The 22,302-nt window shown below is 35.7% G+C and overlaps 1 protein-coding gene across 1 annotated transcript in view; it reads right to left on the minus strand.

Annotated features, from left to right (window-relative positions):
- Positions 1–3,533: 3,533 nt before the first annotated feature.
- KIF20B (kinesin family member 20B) overlaps positions 3,534–22,302 on the minus strand; it is a gene marked incomplete at both ends in the record, with an annotated part of 39,855 nt that continues 21,086 nt past the window's right edge. The window contains 15 exon segments of the mRNA XM_082309131.1: positions 3,534–3,611; positions 4,867–5,009; positions 6,249–6,396; positions 7,140–7,223; positions 9,497–9,700; positions 11,290–11,412; positions 13,312–13,476; positions 14,087–14,263; positions 15,250–15,405; positions 16,418–16,554; positions 16,824–16,949; positions 17,626–17,686; positions 18,170–18,292; positions 19,320–19,458; positions 20,827–22,039. Of these exon segments, the coding sequence (XP_082165257.1) occupies positions 3,534–3,611; positions 4,867–5,009; positions 6,249–6,396; positions 7,140–7,223; positions 9,497–9,700; positions 11,290–11,412; positions 13,312–13,476; positions 14,087–14,263; positions 15,250–15,405; positions 16,418–16,554; positions 16,824–16,949; positions 17,626–17,686; positions 18,170–18,292; positions 19,320–19,458; positions 20,827–22,039 (3,077 nt within the window).

A 22,302-nucleotide genomic window follows, 5' to 3' on the forward strand; every position in this document is an offset into this window, starting at 1 on the left:
TTACTTCTGAAGAACTGGAAGTGAACATCTTTCTATGTGATAAAATCAAAAAAACTGCTTTCTTGGATTATTTTTTTCCCCTTCATATCACACCCATGTTCTTCCTGCTCAGGAAATAATTGATAATTCTGACATAGACAAAGGAGGTACACAAAGTATGACCCGTTTCCTAGGCTGCCAACATACAGGTTCAAACTCCAAGAGCTGTAGGAAGTACAGAAATCACAGTTCCTTGACCAAAGCAAAGGGAGCATACCTTATTTCTGTATGTATTAAAAATCTGTAACCATGGAGTTTGATAACTAAGCCTACACCTATGAAGGCAGTTAATTCAGTGCAGTTCTTGCAATTGCAAAGGCTACCCTAGGGACAAAAAAACTAGAATAAGTGAAATTGAAAAAGGTTTTGTGCATATATATACAGCTACTCTAATGCTCAATAATACTGAAAACACACATTCAAACAATTTCCAGAAAAAAAGCAGGTTTTCATATAGCCTCCAGATAGCTCAGCAACACTGATAAAGTTTTAGTAAATACAAGAACTTAGAAAAATTGGCAATACAGATAGAAGTACGGTAGCATTCCTGAGTGTCATAGTGGCTTGACTAAGTTGAGATTCTACTTCCTAGTTAGTTGCACAGATAACTAAAAATTGCAATTTACCAGAGTAATTAAACTGTTAAATGTTTTGTCACTTGTTATTTACCCATGAAATCAGAAAGAAGCATAAATTATTTGAAACTATGAAATATTATATTTGATAGGGAAAAGAACAAACACTACAAATCAGCAATTTCAGAGACTTCAAATGGCTGAAGATATTTCTATTACTGTCCACACATTTGAATCAATAAGGAAATCATACATGCAACAATCAAGTAATTCAGCATCCTTCCATCCTGCATTTACCTTGCAAATGTTTTTTGGTTAAATAAGAACTATAAGGCCATTTGATGATTTAATAATAAGCAATCAAACTGTCATTCAAGGCAACACGATGGCATACGAATTTCACTGCAGGCAAGTGCAAGGTTATACACAACAGAAGAAAAATCCAGCTAAACAGGCACGTGCTGATGGGTTCAAAAATGAACTGAAACTGTTCAGAAAAAACAAGTTAAGGGTCAAGATGAACAGCCGACTGAGAACATCTGCTAAAAATGGAAAAAAAACCAGAAAAAATGTTAAGAGAAAGACAAAGAATAAATATTCAAACTACTGTCCCATTGTTTAAGACTGTTATATGACTTCACCTTGTATATTTATTGTCTCCAGCTATGAGACTCGTGTAAAATGAGCAACTTGCACCTACACGAGGTAAGAATCTTCACTACTGTGCTGTTCGATAGCCCTGAAAGAGATCAATCCAGATATCTGGACCACAGATAGCAGAAAACAGAAGATCTGGGGAAGGACAAAGGGGGTCAAATTATAAAATCCTACCTGTGAAGAGATTAAGTGACATTGCATTTCTTTTTATTTAGAATTATCTGACCATCACCTGGATTTTACATTTTTCTATTAGAATGAAAAGAGGGAAGAAAGAATATGGCAATACACACAGACAGAAGAGGAAGACAAGAAGTTGAAGCAATGGAAGAGCGGAATGATTTGTGAATCAGGCTCACGTTGCCACTTTCAGAACGGACAAAACATTAATCTTTCCTTGTTAAGGACGACATATAGAAGAGTATAGGGGTACAACTCCATTTTGCAGTCAGGAAACTAGAGAAGCAACTTAGTATGAGAATCTGATCTTACAAGTCAGGATCTACAGAACTGAACTATGCATTATCCTTTTGGGGAGACATTTTATGCTCCGACAATCTACTGAAGAACAGTAGAGAAAACCACATCAGAGTTTGTTGCCACTAAACTGACTCAACACCATTGTTGTCCACATTTAAGCTATAGTCACATAAAATTTAAGGAAAACTACTTCTACTAAAGAAATGACTAATGACCATTTTCACATCGATTTGCATTTTTAAAGGTATCGTATTTGTTATTAAAACTAAACTGCAACAGGCATTTAAAGTTACTTTTTTTCTTTCAAGAAAACAATTTTAATCTCATGTTTGTGTCAATGAGTCAATCTGATTTTTTTTCTTCAATCAAACAAAAGACAATACAGAGCAGCAGTCCAAGAAAACAAACACACACTTATAACTGTTAAATCATGGAATAATTTCTGAAGGACAGTAAGGCTGCAGCTGTTCTATCAAAAATTAATAGCACTTATCTGGCTGTATGAGTAAACTATCACTGCCTCTACAGGCCAGCTGGTTGTTGCTGATGAAACAGCATGGCTTGGAGGAAAGGGGGGGGGGGGGGAATAAAATAAAATAAAATAAAAATCTCACACTAGATGTTGACAGAGAACTTCTGAAAAATTTTTGTTGTCAGGCCAATACCAAACCTCAAAAGGCAATCTTGTAAAAAAGATACTCTTCCTATGGTGCTAAACCCTATGTATGTGCAAAACACATTGATAAGGAACTCTGAACAGAAAGATATCATAGAATCATAGATACAATGGGTGACGCAGACCAAAATGCAGTAACAATCAATATAATCCACTAGTGCAAGTAAAAACAATGTTGTATGGTTGGCACTAATTCAAGAAAATAAAAAAGAAGGAAGCCACATGAGCAAGCAGTTAGAGTAAATGATCACTTGCTGGGATTGTCTTGCTTCATCCATGTCAAGAGCAGGTTGTTGTCGAAGTAATTTCAGCTCTTTCTGAAAGATGACCAGTACTGTTCTTCAAACAATGCAAAATCCTATGAAATATAGTCATTGCTTGTGACTTAAGTAAATGCTACATTGATGAAACCAAAAAAGTGTTTTAAATGTTTACTCAGTCACTAATTATAAGCTGAAAACTTACTCCATTAAAAAGTAGCTGTTCTAGTTGAGCAAACTGGATGGTTAGAATAAAATGTCAAATGTCTGAGAGTGGGTCAATTCTAATAGCAGATTATAATTATTTATGGATATTATAATCCCCAAAGAAAGAATATTATGCTTATCAATGACTTAATTTAGAAGAGTAAACAGAAGACAGTTAAAACCACACAAGTGATGAAAAACATCATATTTCTCCACATAGTGCCAATTCCTTAATTTTGTCCCTTCACAGAATTTTTGTTAAAGTTTCTTAAAGAATTTAAGGATATACAAGTTTTGATGTGTATTCATTTTTTTCCACTCAAAGTTATGGTAATTATAGTGGCCGCCTGAAAAAAGCAACTTAAAACCATTCCACACAGGCATATATCTCACTGCACAATGGGTAAGTTATGAACACTTCCAAAGACACCATTCCAAAGAAAAAAACAGACACAATATTTCTTGAACAGTATTTCAGCTTTAATGGAGTCAGAACTGGAAAACATCAGAACAATTCTATACAGCTATATACAGACTTTGGAGCATAACTAAGTTTCTATTACCTCCTATATACAATCAGCTGAAATAACACAATGGAATTATGTCCTAACTAGGAAATACAAACACGCTTTTGCAAGATTATTTAGCTGTTTTTGATCGTAGCCGTCGCTTGATGATTAGATGATCACTTTCCTTCTCTTTTTGTTCTATAAAGATCTGAAAAAGATGATATTTCAAGAATTACTCAGCATTTTTTCCAGAGACAAATGACATGCACTTCTAGACCCATGTAACCAAGAGCATGTTTTTTCCCAGAAGCTGTTTTCAGAATGAAATTTGCCTATTATCTTTTAGTCAGAGGTCTCCAGGATATAGAGACCATTTTAGTGCATCATAATAAGCAATAAATACTGAAAACATAAAAAATTCCATTTTTGCTGAAACAAATACCAAAGTCCAAAGAAAAATGTGATCTGAAAGCAGCTCTCACTTCTAATCTCTAATACTCATTTTGTGAAACAGGAAGTGTTTTTAGTTTAAATTCCTTTAGCTTTCTCTGATCTTCACAGGGTTCAGTCTTTCACTTTTCCTTTCACTTCCAAGCCTCTTAGCTTCTTTTGCTCTGCATTTCTGGCATTTTCTTCATCCTCCTATGGACAGCATTTTGGTTTCTGCCGCATCTATTCGTACAATTTACAGAAAATTCAATAGGATATCTAAATATGGGCAAACGCTCACCATAGCAAAGGGAAGAAAGGACTGAACAGAATGAAGAGATGTGCTTCCAACAGAGCAAGAGTATGCTCAGCACTATAGCTACTAGGAAAACCTGGCTTAGACAGGGCAATACACTTTAAGCACAGCCAGAAGGCTATCTAAACTGTGCTTTGGAAAAGCATGGATGTATCCACATCCTAAAGTAACCGAAATATCAGCTGGGCATAAATGGAATTGGAAATTACCTTAGGTGCTCACTTGCCCTGCAAAGTTAATTGTACATGCAAGACCTTTATCTTTAGCATTTCAATCATACTATTCCAAATCTATGGATCCCTTAATGGTCTCTATTTCTATTCTCCCTTTACGCTACACTTAATTTGTTTTTCCAGTAGTTGGTGTTCATTTAAGACTTAATTGCTGTAGTAGAGGAAAAAGTAATCCTCCACATACCACAACTAAGATATCTATGGATCCAAATTTAAAGATATCTCCATGATTGCTCTATCACCTACACGGTAAGTCAGCAGTCAAACACAGAGAAGATAGGTGAGAAAACAGAGAAAATTAAGTAAAACAGCAGGAAGAAAAGACATTCCTGCTTAGGTAGAATCAAAAAATAAGTCAGTACTTCAAACCTCTTCTGCTACTTGATCAGACCTTCAGGTTTGTTCTGTCCCCCTAATAGCTTATTTTAAGCCAAGATTACAGAAATACATTACAGTGGACAGAACAGTAACCTGTAATCACTTACTGAAGAAGCAGGGATATCTAGAGGGCAAGAAATGTCAGTTGAATACAGCTTTCTCTTAGCTCGTTTTGGCTTGAGCTCGTTTTCTTTGACACCTTCTGGTTCTGCAGACTTAGGAGAGGTTATTGTTGCCATCAGCTTCTTTGCTAAAAGAAAAATTTTATTGTAAATCAATGCCTTACTGGTTTTGAGCACCTCAAAATAAATGAATGATAATGCTTATTATGAGCTAGAAGGAAAGAAGAAATACCAAACAATACTAAGTTATGCAAAAGAGGAAAAAAATACAGGACATGGTAATAAAGGTTACAAACTAGAATTCATCTGCTCAAATTAAGTATTTTCAGGGTGAAGTTTTGAGTAGTCTGGATTTGGCTTCTATTGATAATGATATATTGTTCTCATGGAACAAATCTGACAAACCTGGAAAATTTTAAAAATTCCACTGCAGATAAGTAAGATGTACTCTGCAGCAAGTCAAGTTTTCAAGATGGTACAGAGATCTTAAATTTAACTGTCCACGTTGAATAATGAGTGACCTTGTTTTAATCAACCAAATTATAGTGTCTTTTAGACTTTAACGCTGGCAATTCCTTGCGGCCTCTGCTAATTTTAATCTTTTTTAAACAAACACAGCAACTCAAAGATCATGTCTTACTGTAGGAAAGAATGAAAATATGTTCTTCAATGGAAAGTCCTAGCAGTTAATCTTCTCAAGGCTATGCTTAAACTTAACGAAATCCATTAATGGCTTCATAGTCAGTTTTTTTGAAGACTTCCAAATATTTTCATGAGACACCAGCTTTAGGATTCTGTAGAACTAATCTTCCCCTCCCACATACATACATAAAAAAATCATTAATACAATTTCCACTGAAACAAAGTTGGGGCGGGGGGGTGGGGTGGGGGGTGGGAGGCGAAGAGGGCTTGCTTATAGAACAACGTAAGGTTTGAAGTTTGGATTCAGCTCTTGATTTTTTTTTTTTTTTAGAGCAGTAGGGCAAGTTTCTGAAATGCCTTTAACTATTTTACTGTAAGCAAGAATAAAGTAACTCAGACATTTTGAGCTTAGCAGTTATCATTGCTTTTATGATAAATTTATATGTACATATTCCACACTGCATCCTTTCATTCCACCTGGTTTACCTTTCACACTTAACCTAAACTTTAGAACCATGTGGTCCTTGCAATCAAGACAGCTTTTTCTACTCTGCAAGATTCAATATAGCAGGCCCCAGTTCAGACTCCATTATTTCATAAACAAAAAGAACAACTTAATGCAGTGAACATGTCCTTTAACATATACATTAATAGATTACAGCAAAAAACAGCCATTCTACAATGCCCAGAGAACATGGAATAAGCCTTACTTATTCTGTACAAACCTTTAGAGTGAATAATAGTAGGAGAATTTTGGAAAAAATCTCCAATTTTTTGTAGTGTTCCATCTTTCTTTTTAGCGGACTTTTTACTTGAAGTAGATTCTTGCTTTCTTAAGGGGTATTCTTTTCTAAATGACTGTGTAGTAGACATCTGTACAGAAATAGAAGATCATTGTTTAAGTTGAAAATTGACTTCTCTTCAAGTTTAATTCTATTTTATTTGGCTTCAATGTTATTTTCAAGCTGACATTTTGAGCTTTACTACTGACAACTCTGTTCATTATACTAATAATACTACCCCAGTAAGCAATGTAGACAATCTCTTTTTATACCCAGAAGAAAAAAAATTGTCAAATACATTTAAGGGCATGAGTAACATAGGAAACAGTTTCTTTAAAAAAAAAGTAGATTCAAAGTTGTAGAGTATTTCATTAGACAAGCTGTTCTAGTTATAAATAAAACAGGAGGAAACTGATGGGGAAAATAAATCTACTACCCACCCTCTGAACCTGCCCATGTTACTACTAAGGCCTCAAATCATCTTTTTATAATTGTCATGCATATAGAAGACATGAACCTCAGTTTTACTTCAAAGGCATTGCCTATAACATCACAGGTGCTAATAGTATGTTCAAACTAGTCTTCATAACTATTCAATATACAACATTCTTCCCTTTGAATCATTGTACACTGCAGCTAGTACACATTCTTGGCAAATACAGACTTACTCTCTTTGGTTAGCTTATAGAGTTTAGTAGGAAGACAACATAAGTGTTTAAGAATGCCATTCAAGTACATAGATAAGAATAAGATACTGCTGCATAAGAATGTTTGCTCCTTTCACAAGTTCACCTTTACAGAAAAGGCCAAAATAACTTCAAAAATAGAACAAAACCAAACCATTTTCTTGTTGCTTGTAGAAGGTGAATCAGTCACAGCAGGTTTTGCATTTTTCTTGTTCTCACTTTTCACAAAATCCTAAGAAAATAAATATGACAAATTTTAACTAGGATTCTTCTGGAAAGGACAACAATTATTTATATTACAGAAGCAGCCACTGTTTAAATGCTATGACTAACAGCAGAGAGGCATTAGCTAATACTGAATAGAGGTAGCTATTCAAATGTGAATTAAACGCTAAACAAATTTATGGAAGGGAACTAGAAATACCTGTACTCAAACCATTGTGACATTTGCTATTTTCTGCCCTTCATTATTTCCTATACTTTTGGCTTTAAGACAAGTGAATACATAAATTGAAATTGACTCAATAAATCTAAATGTAAATTCAGATTTATGGTGACAACTATAAAAACAGGTTGGTAGCATAGTACCATTGTTAAGCTGTCATTAAAAGACATCTTCTATATGGTGAAGTGGTGCCAAGAGATTTCAGATAACTGATAGCCATACCAACTAATAAGTGTCAGAAAGAAGGGAAAGAGCATTTTGTTCTCTGTTTAATCAGAAGGGAGTCTCTGCAAAAGATTTGGTTTTGTTTGTTTCTAAAAAAACAAGGGGGTTTTGTTTTATTTTTTAAAACTTTGAGATGAGCAGTATGTGGTTATTTTAGCACCACAGGTTTCCCTTCAGTCCTTAGTTTTAGTGCTGACAATGTGCTTTTCAGTTTTAGGAAATTTAAGAAAGAAATTGTGTCTTCAGTAGACTTGTGACAGTTAAAGTTACTGAGTCATTTTATAATCTATTTCTGTTTGGCATATGTAACATGAAAATAACATTTAAGAGTAACGTTCAGGTGAATAAGAGAGCAACAAGGTACTTTTAAATTTAGTTCCATGGTTCCATGTTATTGAAAAGTTACTTAGCTAAATGTTATCCCATAAGGGTATGAACATGGACTACTACATTATGAAAGGATTTAAATGGATTCATAAAACAGTCTTCTTTAAAAACATGGATAAGTACATTAGATGAAATATATTCATCTGTAGATAAGGTTCAGTACTTTTTCAGTGCCTTCAGAAGGGTGGTTATTTTTACACCTACTTTTCCAGCAGCCTGAGAGAATACTACTCTCGAAGAAAATTGGTTGAAGACACAAGAAGTTTAAATCAACTCGGGACATTATTCCAGAATGAAGTGTTGAATTCCAGATTAATTAATTCACACAGCTTTTAACAGTTACTTTTGCAATCCAGGTTTAACAAAACAAGTTTGTTGAAGCACTGTTGAACACTAATCACTGAAGTGATTATTTCCCTTATTTTACTAAAAGATTAAAAAAAATATATCACTTGGGAATGCTTGAATGAGAAATGCTAGAAAAGCATCTGATATTTCACTCTCCAGCAGAGACAAGCTCACTCGCTGAAAGAGATCACTTACCACCTAGCCAAATCATCTACAGGTCATCTCCCTCATACTCACCTGTCAGCTTTAAAAGTCCTTAGAAGTACAGAGATTTATAAGACCCCCAAGTAGGATCACAAGTATGTAAGTACCACCACAATGTGGTCTTAGGGTTTCATAGCCTTTGTAAGTGTCTTAGAGATAGCTGTGTTGGTGCTAATGCTGATAAAATGCAGAGGAAAGAAACACGCAGTCCAGGTAGGTGCAGTGAAGTTTTTACCACCTTGAACTGCTGTGGAGCCTTAGTCTCATGTGTAAACACCACAGCACATTAAGAAGGCTGGAGCATATAACCTAGCACAACTGAAGAAATTAAAGAGGAATTAAGGTCTACAGAAAACAGGGAGGTTCAGGTGCTGGTGCAATTAGTTTTGTATAGTCCCTCTAAGTACAAAAAGATCAAAGAAAACAGGCTGGAGAAATAAAGTCAAAGGAAGTGGTCTTGAAACTCTGAAATGCATTGATTAAGCCCAGAGGCTTAACTTGTAATTGCCTATTAGAAGATATTATAATTGATACCAATGATTGCCTAAATCAAAAGAAGCAATGCTATAGAACTGGTCTGTAATCCCACAGATCAGAGCTGGAGACAGGGGCAAATGGTACCAGCAGGGAGAGAGAAATGTAAAAGGTAAAGAGAAAGTGCAAATCAGGGACAAGGGGCCAGAGTCTGGATAAATTGAAGTCTATGACCTTATTCAACACAGGCCAAAGATCTATCACTTGGCGGGGGTGGGGTGAGGGTGGTGGTGTTTAAATATACCCTAGGATCCTTAGGATCCCAGTGAGAATCAGAAGATAAAGATAAGATTTTAACAAATGATCAGAGTAATACATTGAAAAACCACACAATGTATTTTGTTGGTTGGTCTAGGTCATACCTCATCCATCTCTTCACTCTTCCTTTTCTTTCTTGGCTTAAGCATTTTAACTGTAACTGGTAAGGTGCTGCCTTGGTGCTTCACCTCCATCTTATTGGGTTGCAGAGGTGTGAACTGGATTTCCATCTCTGGTTTTGGGAACCGACTAGTTTTTCCATTTTCCATGGACACTTCAGAAGAGTCAAGGACAATTTCTGAATGGTCCTGCAAGCATATAGAAAATTTAAGAAAACAAGTTTTAAAATAACTATGAGTTAAAAAACTATAATACATGTTCCTCTCCAGTGGATTGCAAAGTAAGCATTCCGTTTTCCAGCTGTTAGCTTTTGGAACATTTATAATAGAAGTCAAGAAATCTACTTCAACTATAGCAGAGTTTAACTCTTATTTTCTAAAACTTTTTTGTTAAATTTTAAAAAGTTAACATTTCTATCTGTGATCACAGAACTTAAAGTTTTCCTTGCTGAATGCAGCCTGATACTTTGCTTCCAAGTAATTTTCTTCAAGTGCAGAGACAGCTAGTCACGGTTTTCACAGCTAGCAGTAGTAGAATCGACATGATTTTCTTCATCTTAACTCTGCTGCTCCTTAGGAACTAGGCAGTAACAGGAGCTTTTGAGCGGAAAGTATAATCTTTCTCTAGCTTACTTTATGGAACTTTCCCGTCCTCTTTTACACTAGAGAAGTTAATTGTGTAAGTAACAAGGTCCAGCTGGCAAGCTACAAGCCAAATTCAACCTATGAGAAACTTCTACATCACTATCTGCTCTCTGGAGGAAGAGCAGGCATTCAGGCAGCACCATTGCCTGCAAGCTGAAGACCTTGTCTTGTACCTGCTTACAGCCAAGCTGCAAGAGCTGCACAGTGCGGGTGGGACGGAAATTGTCAGTTTGCACAACATTTCTTCCCCAGCAGCACTTACCTTCCACCATCCACCCGACCCTGTTTTTCTCAGCAAAACCAGCAAGAAAGTCAGAGCCATGGTCTCCCTAGCTCCTGCATCTCTGTGGCAGCAGTTCAGCTGCTGGCTAGCACACAAAAATGAATTCAGCAGCTGTTCGAATGCAACATGAAGATGGGCTGCTGGGGTTGTTGGTGGTGAGAAACAGCCCATGGCTGCTACTGCTGCTGCTAACAGGGTCCCAAACAGACTAGCTGCTGTTGCTTCTTATGCTGGTTCACCCTGAAGGGTACCTTCCTCCTCCCAAAAAGGAAAATGATCAAAGCTCATGGAAAGCCAAAAGGTAGCCACCTTCTTCAATAGTCTCTGCTGGGATTTTGGGTGGGAATATCAGCACCACTGCATTCCCAAGAATGGAGTCAGCTAATAAAAACATTTTTCTTTACAACTGCTACTTCATGAAAGAGTTAGCAATCAAAAAGTTACATAGGAATGGTTAGTATCATTAGCTAACAAAGCTACACACAGGAATCCTGCAGAGGAAGAAAGCAAATCCCATTTGCCCTGGTATTGCTCATCCATTTAAAAGAGTTTACATACTTTTTTTCAGGTGACTTATCTAATAATCAGCCACTTCATAAGCATTGGTGAGAGGTAAGTTTTCAAGAGCACACAGTTGAAGTCGGATATAATTAATTATTCACATGATTATGTTATACAGCTTTTATTTCTACCAAAAGCCACTAAATCAGGTGATCTGATCACCAAGAAAGGGATTTGCAGAATAAAACTTTAGAATTCTTCAGGCAACGGGACACATTCTTCCCTATTCTGAATTTAGCAAAATCCATAAAACTGCATAAAATTTTCAAATTGAAAGTTTTATACCAACCTCACTTAATGAAGAGGCACTGCTAGGACATCGAGATAATGAATAATTCTCTTTAACTTCATCATATCTCACTGGAATACTTTGTCCAGCTATAAGATTAGTCTTGCTTTGTTTTTCCATAAACTGTAAATATTTAGAATGAATAAAGATTATGCTAGACTGTAAACCTCAAAATATTTTGAGTTTTCTAAAGTTACAATATAAAAGCTCAAGGCAGACAGCTAATGAACACCTGGGCTGAAAGACAACACAAGTTTAAGTCAGCAACATCTATTCACAATGCGATCATAAGAGGTGCCCTGCTGGGTCTCACCAACAGTCCATCTAGTTCAACATTCTGCCTCTGAGAGTGGCAAAGAGAGATGCTATTTAGGGATAACATGTGTGATCCTGGCCACCTTGTCATCTGTTCCCTCCATACTCTCCCAGCACTCTCAGCTGTTGCATTAGAAGTGTCAGAGGGTACAGCTCTGCCTAATCCTCAGAGTATCCATTTACAAATACATTTATGGATTTCTACTACAAATTTTTCTAATCCCTGCTGACAGTACCCATTTCCACCGCCTCCAGAAGATCACTAGCCACATCATATAGGAATATGTTATTTTAACTGCTTTAAAGTTATCTCCTATTAGTTTCACCAAGTGCTGTCCAGTTCTTGCAGGATTTTAGGAAGGACAGTTCTGCCTTCTGTTTACCCACCACAACCATGATTTTGTAAGCCTCAGCCCCATAACCCTCTGGTGGCCTTAACCTCTCCTAATCAGAGTGCCAGCTTCTTAGCCTCTCCTCACAAAGCAGGAGACACATCGCCCAAATCACCTTAGTTTTTCTTCTTTATCTCCACTATCTTTCCTGAGAATTATTTGATTTCCCCCCAAAAAAACATTTACCCCATTCACTTCAACACCACCATAACAGTTTCTCATGTGATAATCCTGTTAGCAGCCTCTCCTCATTCAGAACATCAAGTATTGTTGTTACTGTCTTGAGGTAAATACTTCAGCACCAATTGTTCACAACAGTTCTTCTGTATAACTGATTTCATAGAAAAAACAACTAATTTTACGGTGCTCTCTTAGCTACTGTTACTAAGCTGTATGAAGCAGTAACCCTTCCGAGAGCTATTCTGTCCTCCCTCATACATCACAAGCTTTATCTATATGGCACTAGCTGAAGTGAAGAAGTAGTAAGAAACTAGCCAGTCTTATTTGTCAGTAGACAGCAAAGAGATGAAGAAATGCATTTGGGCATTCAGTCTAGTTCTGCAACAAGAGGAGAATCACATCTTCTAGCGGCCAGGGAAGGGACTGCTAGGAAACCCATATTCAGCCCTGTTCATTATTAATTAGCAACAGAGCCACATAGCATTAATTCAGTTTAGCAGGAGAACTACCTCATTAAGTACTATTCAGGTAGCACACAAGGGTTCAGTCAGAATCAGGAGTCTCAGTACAGTCACAAGCCTTTTAATTTTTGTTCAGGAAATATGCAAAGTTGATCTTTTCTTTGTGTAAACTTCAAATATTGTTTTGTTTTGGTTTTAAGTGGGATGCAAGATACTGTTTTGTTCTTGTGACCCCCCCATATGGGCTGGCAGCTCTAATTACAGAATCATCTCTATTACCACACTATAGGTGATATCATGAAAGTTGTTTGAGCTGGAATCCCCTTTACACTGACATAAGCAAATTGAGATGACACCACAAATATTATGTCTTCAAATCTCTAGAACCTGGATTAGTTAACTAGCTTTTCCTTCAGATATATAAGCTCTATAATGTAGAGAGAGGTGGGTATTCTATTAACTAAAGTACTATTTTTCTGAGAGCGAGTGTGAAAGAGGGAGAGAAAAAGTATGAACAAGAATTCAGAACTGAAGATATAGCTAAAGTATGAAGAACTATGAAAAATAACTTTTGAGAGATTCCCAATGTTGCTGAAATATATACTGAGAAAAATAACAAAAGTTATTAGCAATATATCATTAGCACATACTTTCTATAAATATAACAAACATACCTCCTTTTTTACAGACTGATCTATTTTATCTTGTCCTTCTTCAGGTAAAGGTACTTCTGCCAAAGACTGAAGACTTTCATGGTTAATGCGTTGTTTCAATTCCTTTATAAAGTCATCTTTCTCAGCCAGCTGTTTTCTTAGTTCTTCTATATCAGTTTCCTTATCCTAATAAACATAGCAAAAATTGCCACAAATTGCAGGATTGGCAAAAGAAATTAACATATACACAAGCATCATTATGATTACTTAGCATAGTGGCATAGTTTTAGAATTGCAGGCTAAACCAGTCAGCTATCCAACAAAAAGCCATTAATTTCATGTATGAGTGGCCACTATTCAAAGTGAAGAAGAGTCATATAACTGCCTGGGAAGACGTACTGCAAATTTTTTTATTTTACTCTACTTATGTAGAGTTATAAGAAGTTCACCTCCTATTTGTTCATTAAGTCCTTGGTGCTGTGAAAAAGGCAGCACGTATGATAGGTGTTTCAGATTTCCAGTCTAACTTTGCAATCAAAGGACCAAATAGACTTGAGTGTTTATTTGAACTACTAAGTATTTTGAAACTTCAGTTACTGTTACAAATTCAGTTTCAAAAAAAACAAAGCTTTTTTTAAACTTAGCTGGAAATGGTTTCAATACAACAGTATTTAAGAATAAAAAATAGAACCAAAATGCAAAAAGCAAGCATAGTGTTTTGCAGAATTAATGGATAACAAAACAAAATAAAAAAAATAAAAAAATCACACAGGAACAAGAAAGAGAGAGAGATGACCTTTCCTGAATCCTTTAGTGCAGCCTGCTTCAGTTCTGCTATTTCTTTATCTTTTTGTGTGGTGTTAGAAGCCAAAGTCTTGAGCTGTACTTCCAAAGCTTCTACCAATTTATCTCTTTCTTCACGCCACTTTTGAAGATTGCAGTCCTTTTCTACCAGCTGCGCAGTAAGTCTTTGCTAAATGGGGAAAAAAACAGTGTGTAGAAATGGTGATCAATTCTAACCTATCTGAACTGTTCTGATAGTTTGGTTTCACACAGTTAGTACTATTTTATGACCTTAGTAAACTTGAGAGCCTATGTAGATCTTAAAAAGCCTACACAGAACTAGTTTCACTACAAATATGCAAAAGCAAACCATGCTTCAATTAGAAAAATCTGTATCTATATTTATACTTTTTGTGAAGAGAATTTTTGTTAAGATCCACCAGTCCTGTTTGCTTACTTCGTGATTTTACTACTAACAAGTCTCAAGCCAGCAACTTCACAGACAAAGTGAAAGTAGTACTAAGGTCCTAACATCCTCCTGTACTGATTGCAGGTCCAGAAAGTCATTGCTAACTACTTCTAGATGTACATATAGTTTTAGATTGTACAGATTCATATAATAATTTCATATCCTTAAGAAATTACAACCTTGACACAGTCCAGGGAACAGGCCAGGTATCCACCTTGTTATTAAGTATCAGCCACTCTATTTTGAAAGCGATGTAGTAGCAAAACCATTAGCATTTTGACCAAGTATTTTTACTCTATATCTGGAAACCAGCTTTTTTGTTCGTCAACTTCTGCTTGCCTTTTTCTTCTAAAAGTATGTTTTCTTAGCTTCATTAAGTAGCAATTCATTTAAGCGTAGGTCACTTATTGGTGTTTTACATACAAGATGAAGTCTAAAGAATTCTTAGCGAGATGGTGGTAGTGATAGGATAGAAAGGAACAGACACGTTAACTTCCATTACATACTAAACTTTTTCACTCTGTGACCTTCCTATTCTTCCTTTTTCATATTGAGATCTCATCTAGGCTTTGGCATGTAATAAAGTGAGAGAACTTTGACAAAGGCCAGCTACCCTCAAGTGCCCACCCTGTTATCACTTGACATGAGATTTGCTCTGTACTAAAGAGTTACACTAGAGGACTCTGCTGGGACCTCCAGTCACTTACAATTTCTGCCTGCTGCTCTACATGACATTCTCTGTCCTCTGCAGATTTTCTCATTTCTCTGTTGCGATGGCTCTCAGCTTCTTTTACTTGACTTATGAGTACCATTTTTTCCTCCATCCATTTCTTTCTATCAGTTTGATACTTGGCCTCATTTTCCTATTTTAATGAAACCAGAAATAAAACCATAGGTAGAGATTAAGCAAAAACCAAAAAAGTCTTAAAATCCAGATTACCATTAAATGAATTCGTTTCAAAAAGATAATAGAAATACTAGCACAGTTTTACTCCAGCATATTCCCAAGCACAAGTATTACATTCTCATTTGTTCTTCTCCATTGAAAAAAAATTAACAATTTTCAGCACTTCTTATTCAGACTGGTGCATCTTCATAGAACAGAATTTTTTTCTGCTACAAATGCTCTCGGTAAGTCAAACACTATAAAAGTCACATCAAAAGTAATGGTAAAGAGACTCTTAACTTACAAATTCCCAAACTTTTATGCTGCCTTACAGGACATGTTAGAAAACTTACTTCTACTTCAAGACTGAAAGGCAAAGAATGCAGTGCAATTTGAATGGTAGGCAGAGATAGTGCATACCCAAGAACATCACTTCAATCCACAGCAACTTTGCCTCCTTTTCCATCACAATCAAACCTCTTGTCAGACATTCTCCCACATAAGACAGAAGGCACCTGAAAAGCTGCTTGGAAAAAAGTCTACTTTCTAATCCAAGGAGAATTAGACGTAAGTCCTCAGCTGAACAGGAAGGGCTTACAGGTCACACAACAAGCACAAAATCTTGAAAGAGTTTGATTTAGTTGCCCAAGCAACTGACAGGAAAGAGGTTCGGAACAGATATCAGGAGTTGGATTGGTTAATACAACTGTACAAGGGGCCCAACTACATAAGCACCATCCATGGTAGCATAACGTAGGGAAGAGTGCACTCTATTATGGGACATCAGTGATGCTATATATTACAAAGACACTGCATCCAGACTTCGCTGTACTGGTGCACTGCAGCTTTTAGAGGAGGTTTCCTTTACCGCTCTAACAACTTGCCATATCATGCCCTAGCTCTTGAAGATAGTGACAGAAAGAAATTTAGACTCCTAAATCAAAGTTATGGCTTTAAAACTAAGTATGAACTACGTCACCATATTTTACCTTCAGTTCTTTTTGCAGCTTTATTAATTCCTCATTTTCATTTATGTTTTTCTCCTCGTTTTTGCTCATCTTTTGCTGCCAGTCATTATTGCTCTGGTTATTCAGCTCTCTATATTTCTGCTTCCACGCTTCCAGTTCTAGTCAGTACACAAAATGAGGTTACTTTATGTACAGTTTCAGATGCATATTTAACCACATTCACATCCTTCCACTAAAGTTACTTGGATTTATCAGCTATGACCACAAAGAGACAACAGAAGCCTTTAACAGTTAGCAGTTAGTTATGTGCTACATAAAATTAATGCCTAAATAACAGTCCACAAATAAAAACAGAAATTTAAAGCAGCTACCATAATATATCCAAAACAATTCTGCCTCCCTGCTCCCTTTCCCATGGAGAGATTACCCAAAACTAATCTGTTGGTCTCTTCTAATTTGGCTTCAAGCACTTGATCTTGTTCAATCTGAGTCTGTTCTTGTTCTTCTAATGTCATCCGCATATCTTCAATTATTTTTTCCTTTGCACACAGATCTGAAGATTTGAAAATAAATTTACAGATGAGTCCCCTCCTAGTTCCCACCATTCTCTCCCGAAGTGCCTTTGTTACAAGTCATTTCCCCCATTCCCTGAGATTAAAAACTCTACTAGAAAGAAATAGAGCATCTCTACTGAATGATCCAAATCTAAAGTTCTTAAGTGATTCTCATCAACTTGATTTAGGTGAGTGTTTCAGTGTTAACATCAGTCATACTATGGCTTGTATTATATGAGAAACTAATGACTGTTCAACTGCTAAACGTTTATCAAACCTGCAGAAACTGTTATTGTGCTAGTTCATGTTTCAGTGCTTGATTTTGTTAAAACAGCCAACTAAAATGGCAAATAAATATCAACATTTAATAAGTTAACACTGATACAGCAAATCCACACTTTCTCTGGGGCTTATGTTGCTAATTCTGAGACTGTTTCTTTGCTTTCAAATATATCTGCTAATAATGATTCAATAAAAATTAGTTCCCGACTGTAACATTTTAATGTCCAGGTTGGAGTTTCTCAATATTTTAAAATAAATATACAAGATTCTCCAAATCTGTTAACAGCATGACAACTCATTATGTTGCCATTCCACACCAAAAAAAAAAAAAAGAAAAAGAAAAAAAAAACACCAAAAAAAACCCCCAAAAGAACAATAATGGCTTTTTCTGACCTTTACGTGTTTTCTCGTACTGTTTGGAGATTTCTTCCAGCTTCTCATTATTCAACTGCTCCTAAATATCACGTTGAAAGCAAATTAAAGAAAATGTGTTGAAAGAAACAAATATACATGCTAGAAATAAGTAGCTTTTCATTTTGAGCTTTAATAAGTAATGAATAAAGTATTTAAGACAAACGGTCCAGAATAAATAAATTTTTCATATAGTGTGAAGGAGCACTCAAGCTGATTAAAAAAAAAAAAAAAAAGGTGTTTAGAGGAAGACATTGTCACTAACATATCTAAGTGTCACTAATCAGAATATCTGCAGATATTAAGTCGGCAGTTACTAGGTAGATTACTCTATTTAAAACAATTTGACAATGTCCTGCAGTGAGAAGCTGTTTAAACATCTTTCATCCATTAAAACTAATTTCAGCTGGCTACTCTTATTTTTACCCCAATTTCTATAAGCTTTCCCCTGTTGCTTGGAAAACTTGCCTCATTAATGAATTAGTTAAAATTTTACTTGCTCTTGATTTTTTAAAAACTAAAATACCTTTTTAAGTTGCAGGATTGTGCGTTGTTTCATCTCTAATTCTTCACTAAACTGGTTTTTAATTTTCTGAAGTTCATTAACTTTGTTCCTCAGGGATTTCTCCTCAGATCGCATTGTACACACCTGTAACAACGCACAAAGACAGCAAGCAAAGCTAACATTTAGCTGTAAGCCTTTTACAATCTCTGTAAGTTATCTAAATAACTAATTAAGAGTCAAATTTTTGTCAGCACCTTAGCTAAATTTCAGGGGCTGGAAGTGCACTATACTGTACATCCTTCCTAGAGAAGGATTTTCACTATAGAAAAGAGTATTACATTTGGCAGGGGAATCCAAAACAACACCAGGAAATAACCTAATCAAACTATAAATTCAGTTGTCCTTATTAAAAAAAAAAAAAGTTTTCTGTCATGTGATCCCATCTACTCCTTGATACTTCTCAAACAGAGGATTATACGCTGAATGTTGACAGGAAAAGGTCCTCAAATGTTAGGCTGCTGGGGAAGACAGTAATACTTTTTTAAGGCTTAACTTTCAAGCCCAAACTCTTGCAATAGTCTTTTGGATTTTAAGTTCTTGTGATAGCCCATGAGGTTCCAAGAAATCCTACTGCTTGATAACTAAATACTAACAATTAACACCAGTACAAGTTATTCCATATTTTTATTTCTTCTCCCCAACCTTAACAGAAAACATAGCTCAGACTTTAAAAAGTCGCTAGAAGTTAGTACTTTCCTTTTCTGATTAATCCATCTTTTCCTCCCAGAGATCAGCATTTTCCACAAGTCTGAAGCCTGAGGCTTTGAAGTCAGCACGAATAACAACGTAAGGCTACTGTTATAAAGATCATAAAGTCCTCCATAACCAGATTAGCCATAGTTTTCACAGACCTTTTTCAAGTGTATTAATAAAATCTACTTCCCCCTTCAATACCTGTACTAATCCATGTTTTGACATCATCTTATCTTTAGCTTACAGTTTCAATGGCAATATAACTTAAGATTCGCTATTACTCTAAATGTATCACTCAAAACAGCTTTATTATGAATCACTTTTAACGTTCGTAGCTTGAGATTCATGAAAACAAGTTTTAATAACAGAACACCAAGCATAAACTTGCATAAGAAACATTTGGCCCATGGTTACCAACCTCTTTTTGTACTTGCTGAATTTGTTTCTTGGCATCAGAAAATTTCTCCTTCACATCTGTATATTCTTCCTCTTTCCTCTGCAAATCTTTTTTCAAACTCTGTACAAGGGCAGAGCTCTCAGAAAGATCTTTACGTAGCCTTGTGTTAGAAATTAAGAGACATAAATAACATTAGTGTTACACATCTCAAAGAAACAGCTTTTACACATTAACTCAGGCTCTTTGACTGCTGATTTTATTCATGAATAGAATCACAGATCTATCAGATCAATGACAAGCTTTATAATTTTATTTTTGGATTTCAGCTTCTTCTGAAGTAACAAACTGCTCACGTTCACTTCTGAACACTGAAATTTTTTTTAATTTTATTTTTTTGAGCACAGTAGAGCAACCATTTTTACTATTAGGTGTCACTACAAAGTAACAAAAGGAACAAGATTAATATCAAGTAGTTTAAACTTGATATCTACATCCCAGACCTTGTAAGGATCAAAATAAATAAAAAGAAAACAGAAAAAACAATAACATTGCAACAAGTACTGCTGTTACAAGTGCTATGAATTAATTAAGAAGTTTGATGGGTTTATTTTTAAATGGTCATATTTATTTTAAGAAGTTTATAGTAAGACATCATGGATTTTTACTTTAAAACTAACTAATAGAAGGTTTTTTAGATTCTATAATTGGCAATACAAAACAAGGCCTCACAAAAGGAAAATCTTTCAAAGCTTTACAAGCACAGGCTTGAGGATCCCCAGACCTTCATGCTAAATTATACTTTAGAGTGAGTATATACAGGTACCTACAGATGTGGCACTAAAGAAACCCCAGTCAGGAGTAGGGCTACATAGCATCTTAAAGCTATTTTTACATGATTGCAATTTCCTTACCACATAGCAAATACAATCTCTCAGATACATTTAGTCTCTTATTTCTTAAAGATTTAAAAAGTAGAGGGGGCCGAGGGAAGTCCTACAACCATTATTCCTTCAATTCCTTATCGTAGACTGCGTTCCCCTAGAATAACTATTACCAAAACCAGCTGTTTACTGTTTACTCCCTAGGCTTTTTTTTTTTTCTTTCTTCTTTTCCTTTTTACCATTCAGTCCTTTCCAAAGAAAACATTGCCTGCTTTTATACAAGTTACAGGATATAACATTAAACTATATGTCATTTCCTCCAGAAAGGGTATACAACATAAAACTATTAGAAATTCCCAAATAATTCTTCATTTCCTTGCATGGTCCTGTTTCCCCCTACAATAGTTCCACAAGATTTAGACCTATATTTTTGAAAGAATATGCAAACAGGTGAGGAAAACATAGCCAGCAGAATATGCAAATATAAAATTCATTAGTGTATTAAAACTTTCTTAAAGAAGCAGTTTGGTTAGTAAAGTTCATAAACATGCAAATGTGTTATGTCAAAATAAACTGACGTTCACAGAAGGTAGTTTCAACTTTAGTCTATTCTCAAAGGGCTATGAGTTATCTCATTATTTACTTACAATTCTATAGATTGTATTTGCTCATCCTCATTTTTCTCCTTTTCCTGAAGAGAACGTTTCATGTTCTCCAAGCTGTTCATCAACCGCGCAACTTCCTCCTTCAGATTTGCTTCTTGATCATTTAATTCTTTCAGTTTTTTGTCTGAATTGGCAGATTTCTCTTGCAGAGCTACTGCATTACTTTCTAGATTTAAAATAATAGATTCTTTTTCTTTAAGTACTTCTTCTAACTTTGTTATGCTGTCATCTTTAGCTCTAAAAGCCTCCAAGAGGCATTCAAGCTCTCTTATTTTCCCCTTGTAGCTGGTAACTTCCTCCTTCAACTGTGCAATTACTCTGTGATCTTCTGCAGCCTGTTTTTCAAAATCCTGTGTTTTCTTCTGGATTTGCTCTTGTAACTGATTCATAAGATCTTTTTCCTTTACAGACTGATGATCTTGATTTGCAATCTCATTTAATTTTATTTTTAGTTGATTATTATAATTCTCAGTGTCACCAAGTCCCTTCTTCAAGTCTTCAACTTGTTGAAGTAGTTCTTGAATCCGATGACTTTTTTGTGAAGACGCCTTAATAATATTTTTGCATTCTTCCCAAATGCTTTCAACACTGCAGTGAAAGGAGCTCTCCTGTCTCGGATCTGCTGTAGAAGCAGTTTGGGACTGCATGCATACAGGACTCATTTGACCTCTCTCTGGTTCATCATTGTGAGAGTCTAAGGAATCCTTTAGATCAACTAAATCAATATCCATAGCATAAGACTCTAAGTAAGATTTATACAACTCATCTGCTTTGGACTGCATTGTTTTAATTTGTGACACTTTAGCAATTATATTTTGCTTGGCACCTTCTACTTCGTTATTTAGCTGAATAATCTTTTCTTCTTGTTCCCTATTTATAGTTTTCTGTTTGTCCAGTTCAGAAACGATCTCCTGATAGTCAGCTCGACATTGCTGAAGTTCCTCACTTAAAACAGAAGCTCTTTCTTCAGAAGCAGAGAGCTTGAGATGCAAGTTTGTTATCTGCCCACTGAACTCTTCTTTTTTGTTTTTTTCTCTTCTGCATTGTTCTTCAAGTGCAGCTAGCTGACCTTCCAAGGTTTCAGTTCTTTCCTTCAGTGCTAGTATTTCTGCATAGTTCTCAGAAGTATTTGTTTTCACGTATTCAGTTCTCTTTTGCTCTAGAGAGTCATCTTCCCAACTGTACTTCATATCTCCTAAAAAAAAAAAAAAAAAAAAAAGAAAAAACACCAACCATACAGCTCAGGTTGATTAAAATCAACAGGGCAAGTCACTAGCAATACCATATAGCAATTACTATATGGAAAACAGTCACCATCTGAAAACCACACCCTCATACCATATGGCATTTTGAAGTCCTGAAGTAGCTAAAGCCCTCTGAATGGTTTAACAAGCAATAGGTGCCTCTTCGGCTTCCAGACATAATTTGCAGCAAGAGGTGTTCAGGAGCCTTAAAGAA

This window comes from Platalea leucorodia (genome assembly GCF_965183815.1).
Source record: "Platalea leucorodia genome assembly, chromosome: 4".
Lineage (NCBI taxonomy): Eukaryota > Metazoa > Chordata > Aves > Pelecaniformes > Threskiornithidae > Platalea > Platalea leucorodia.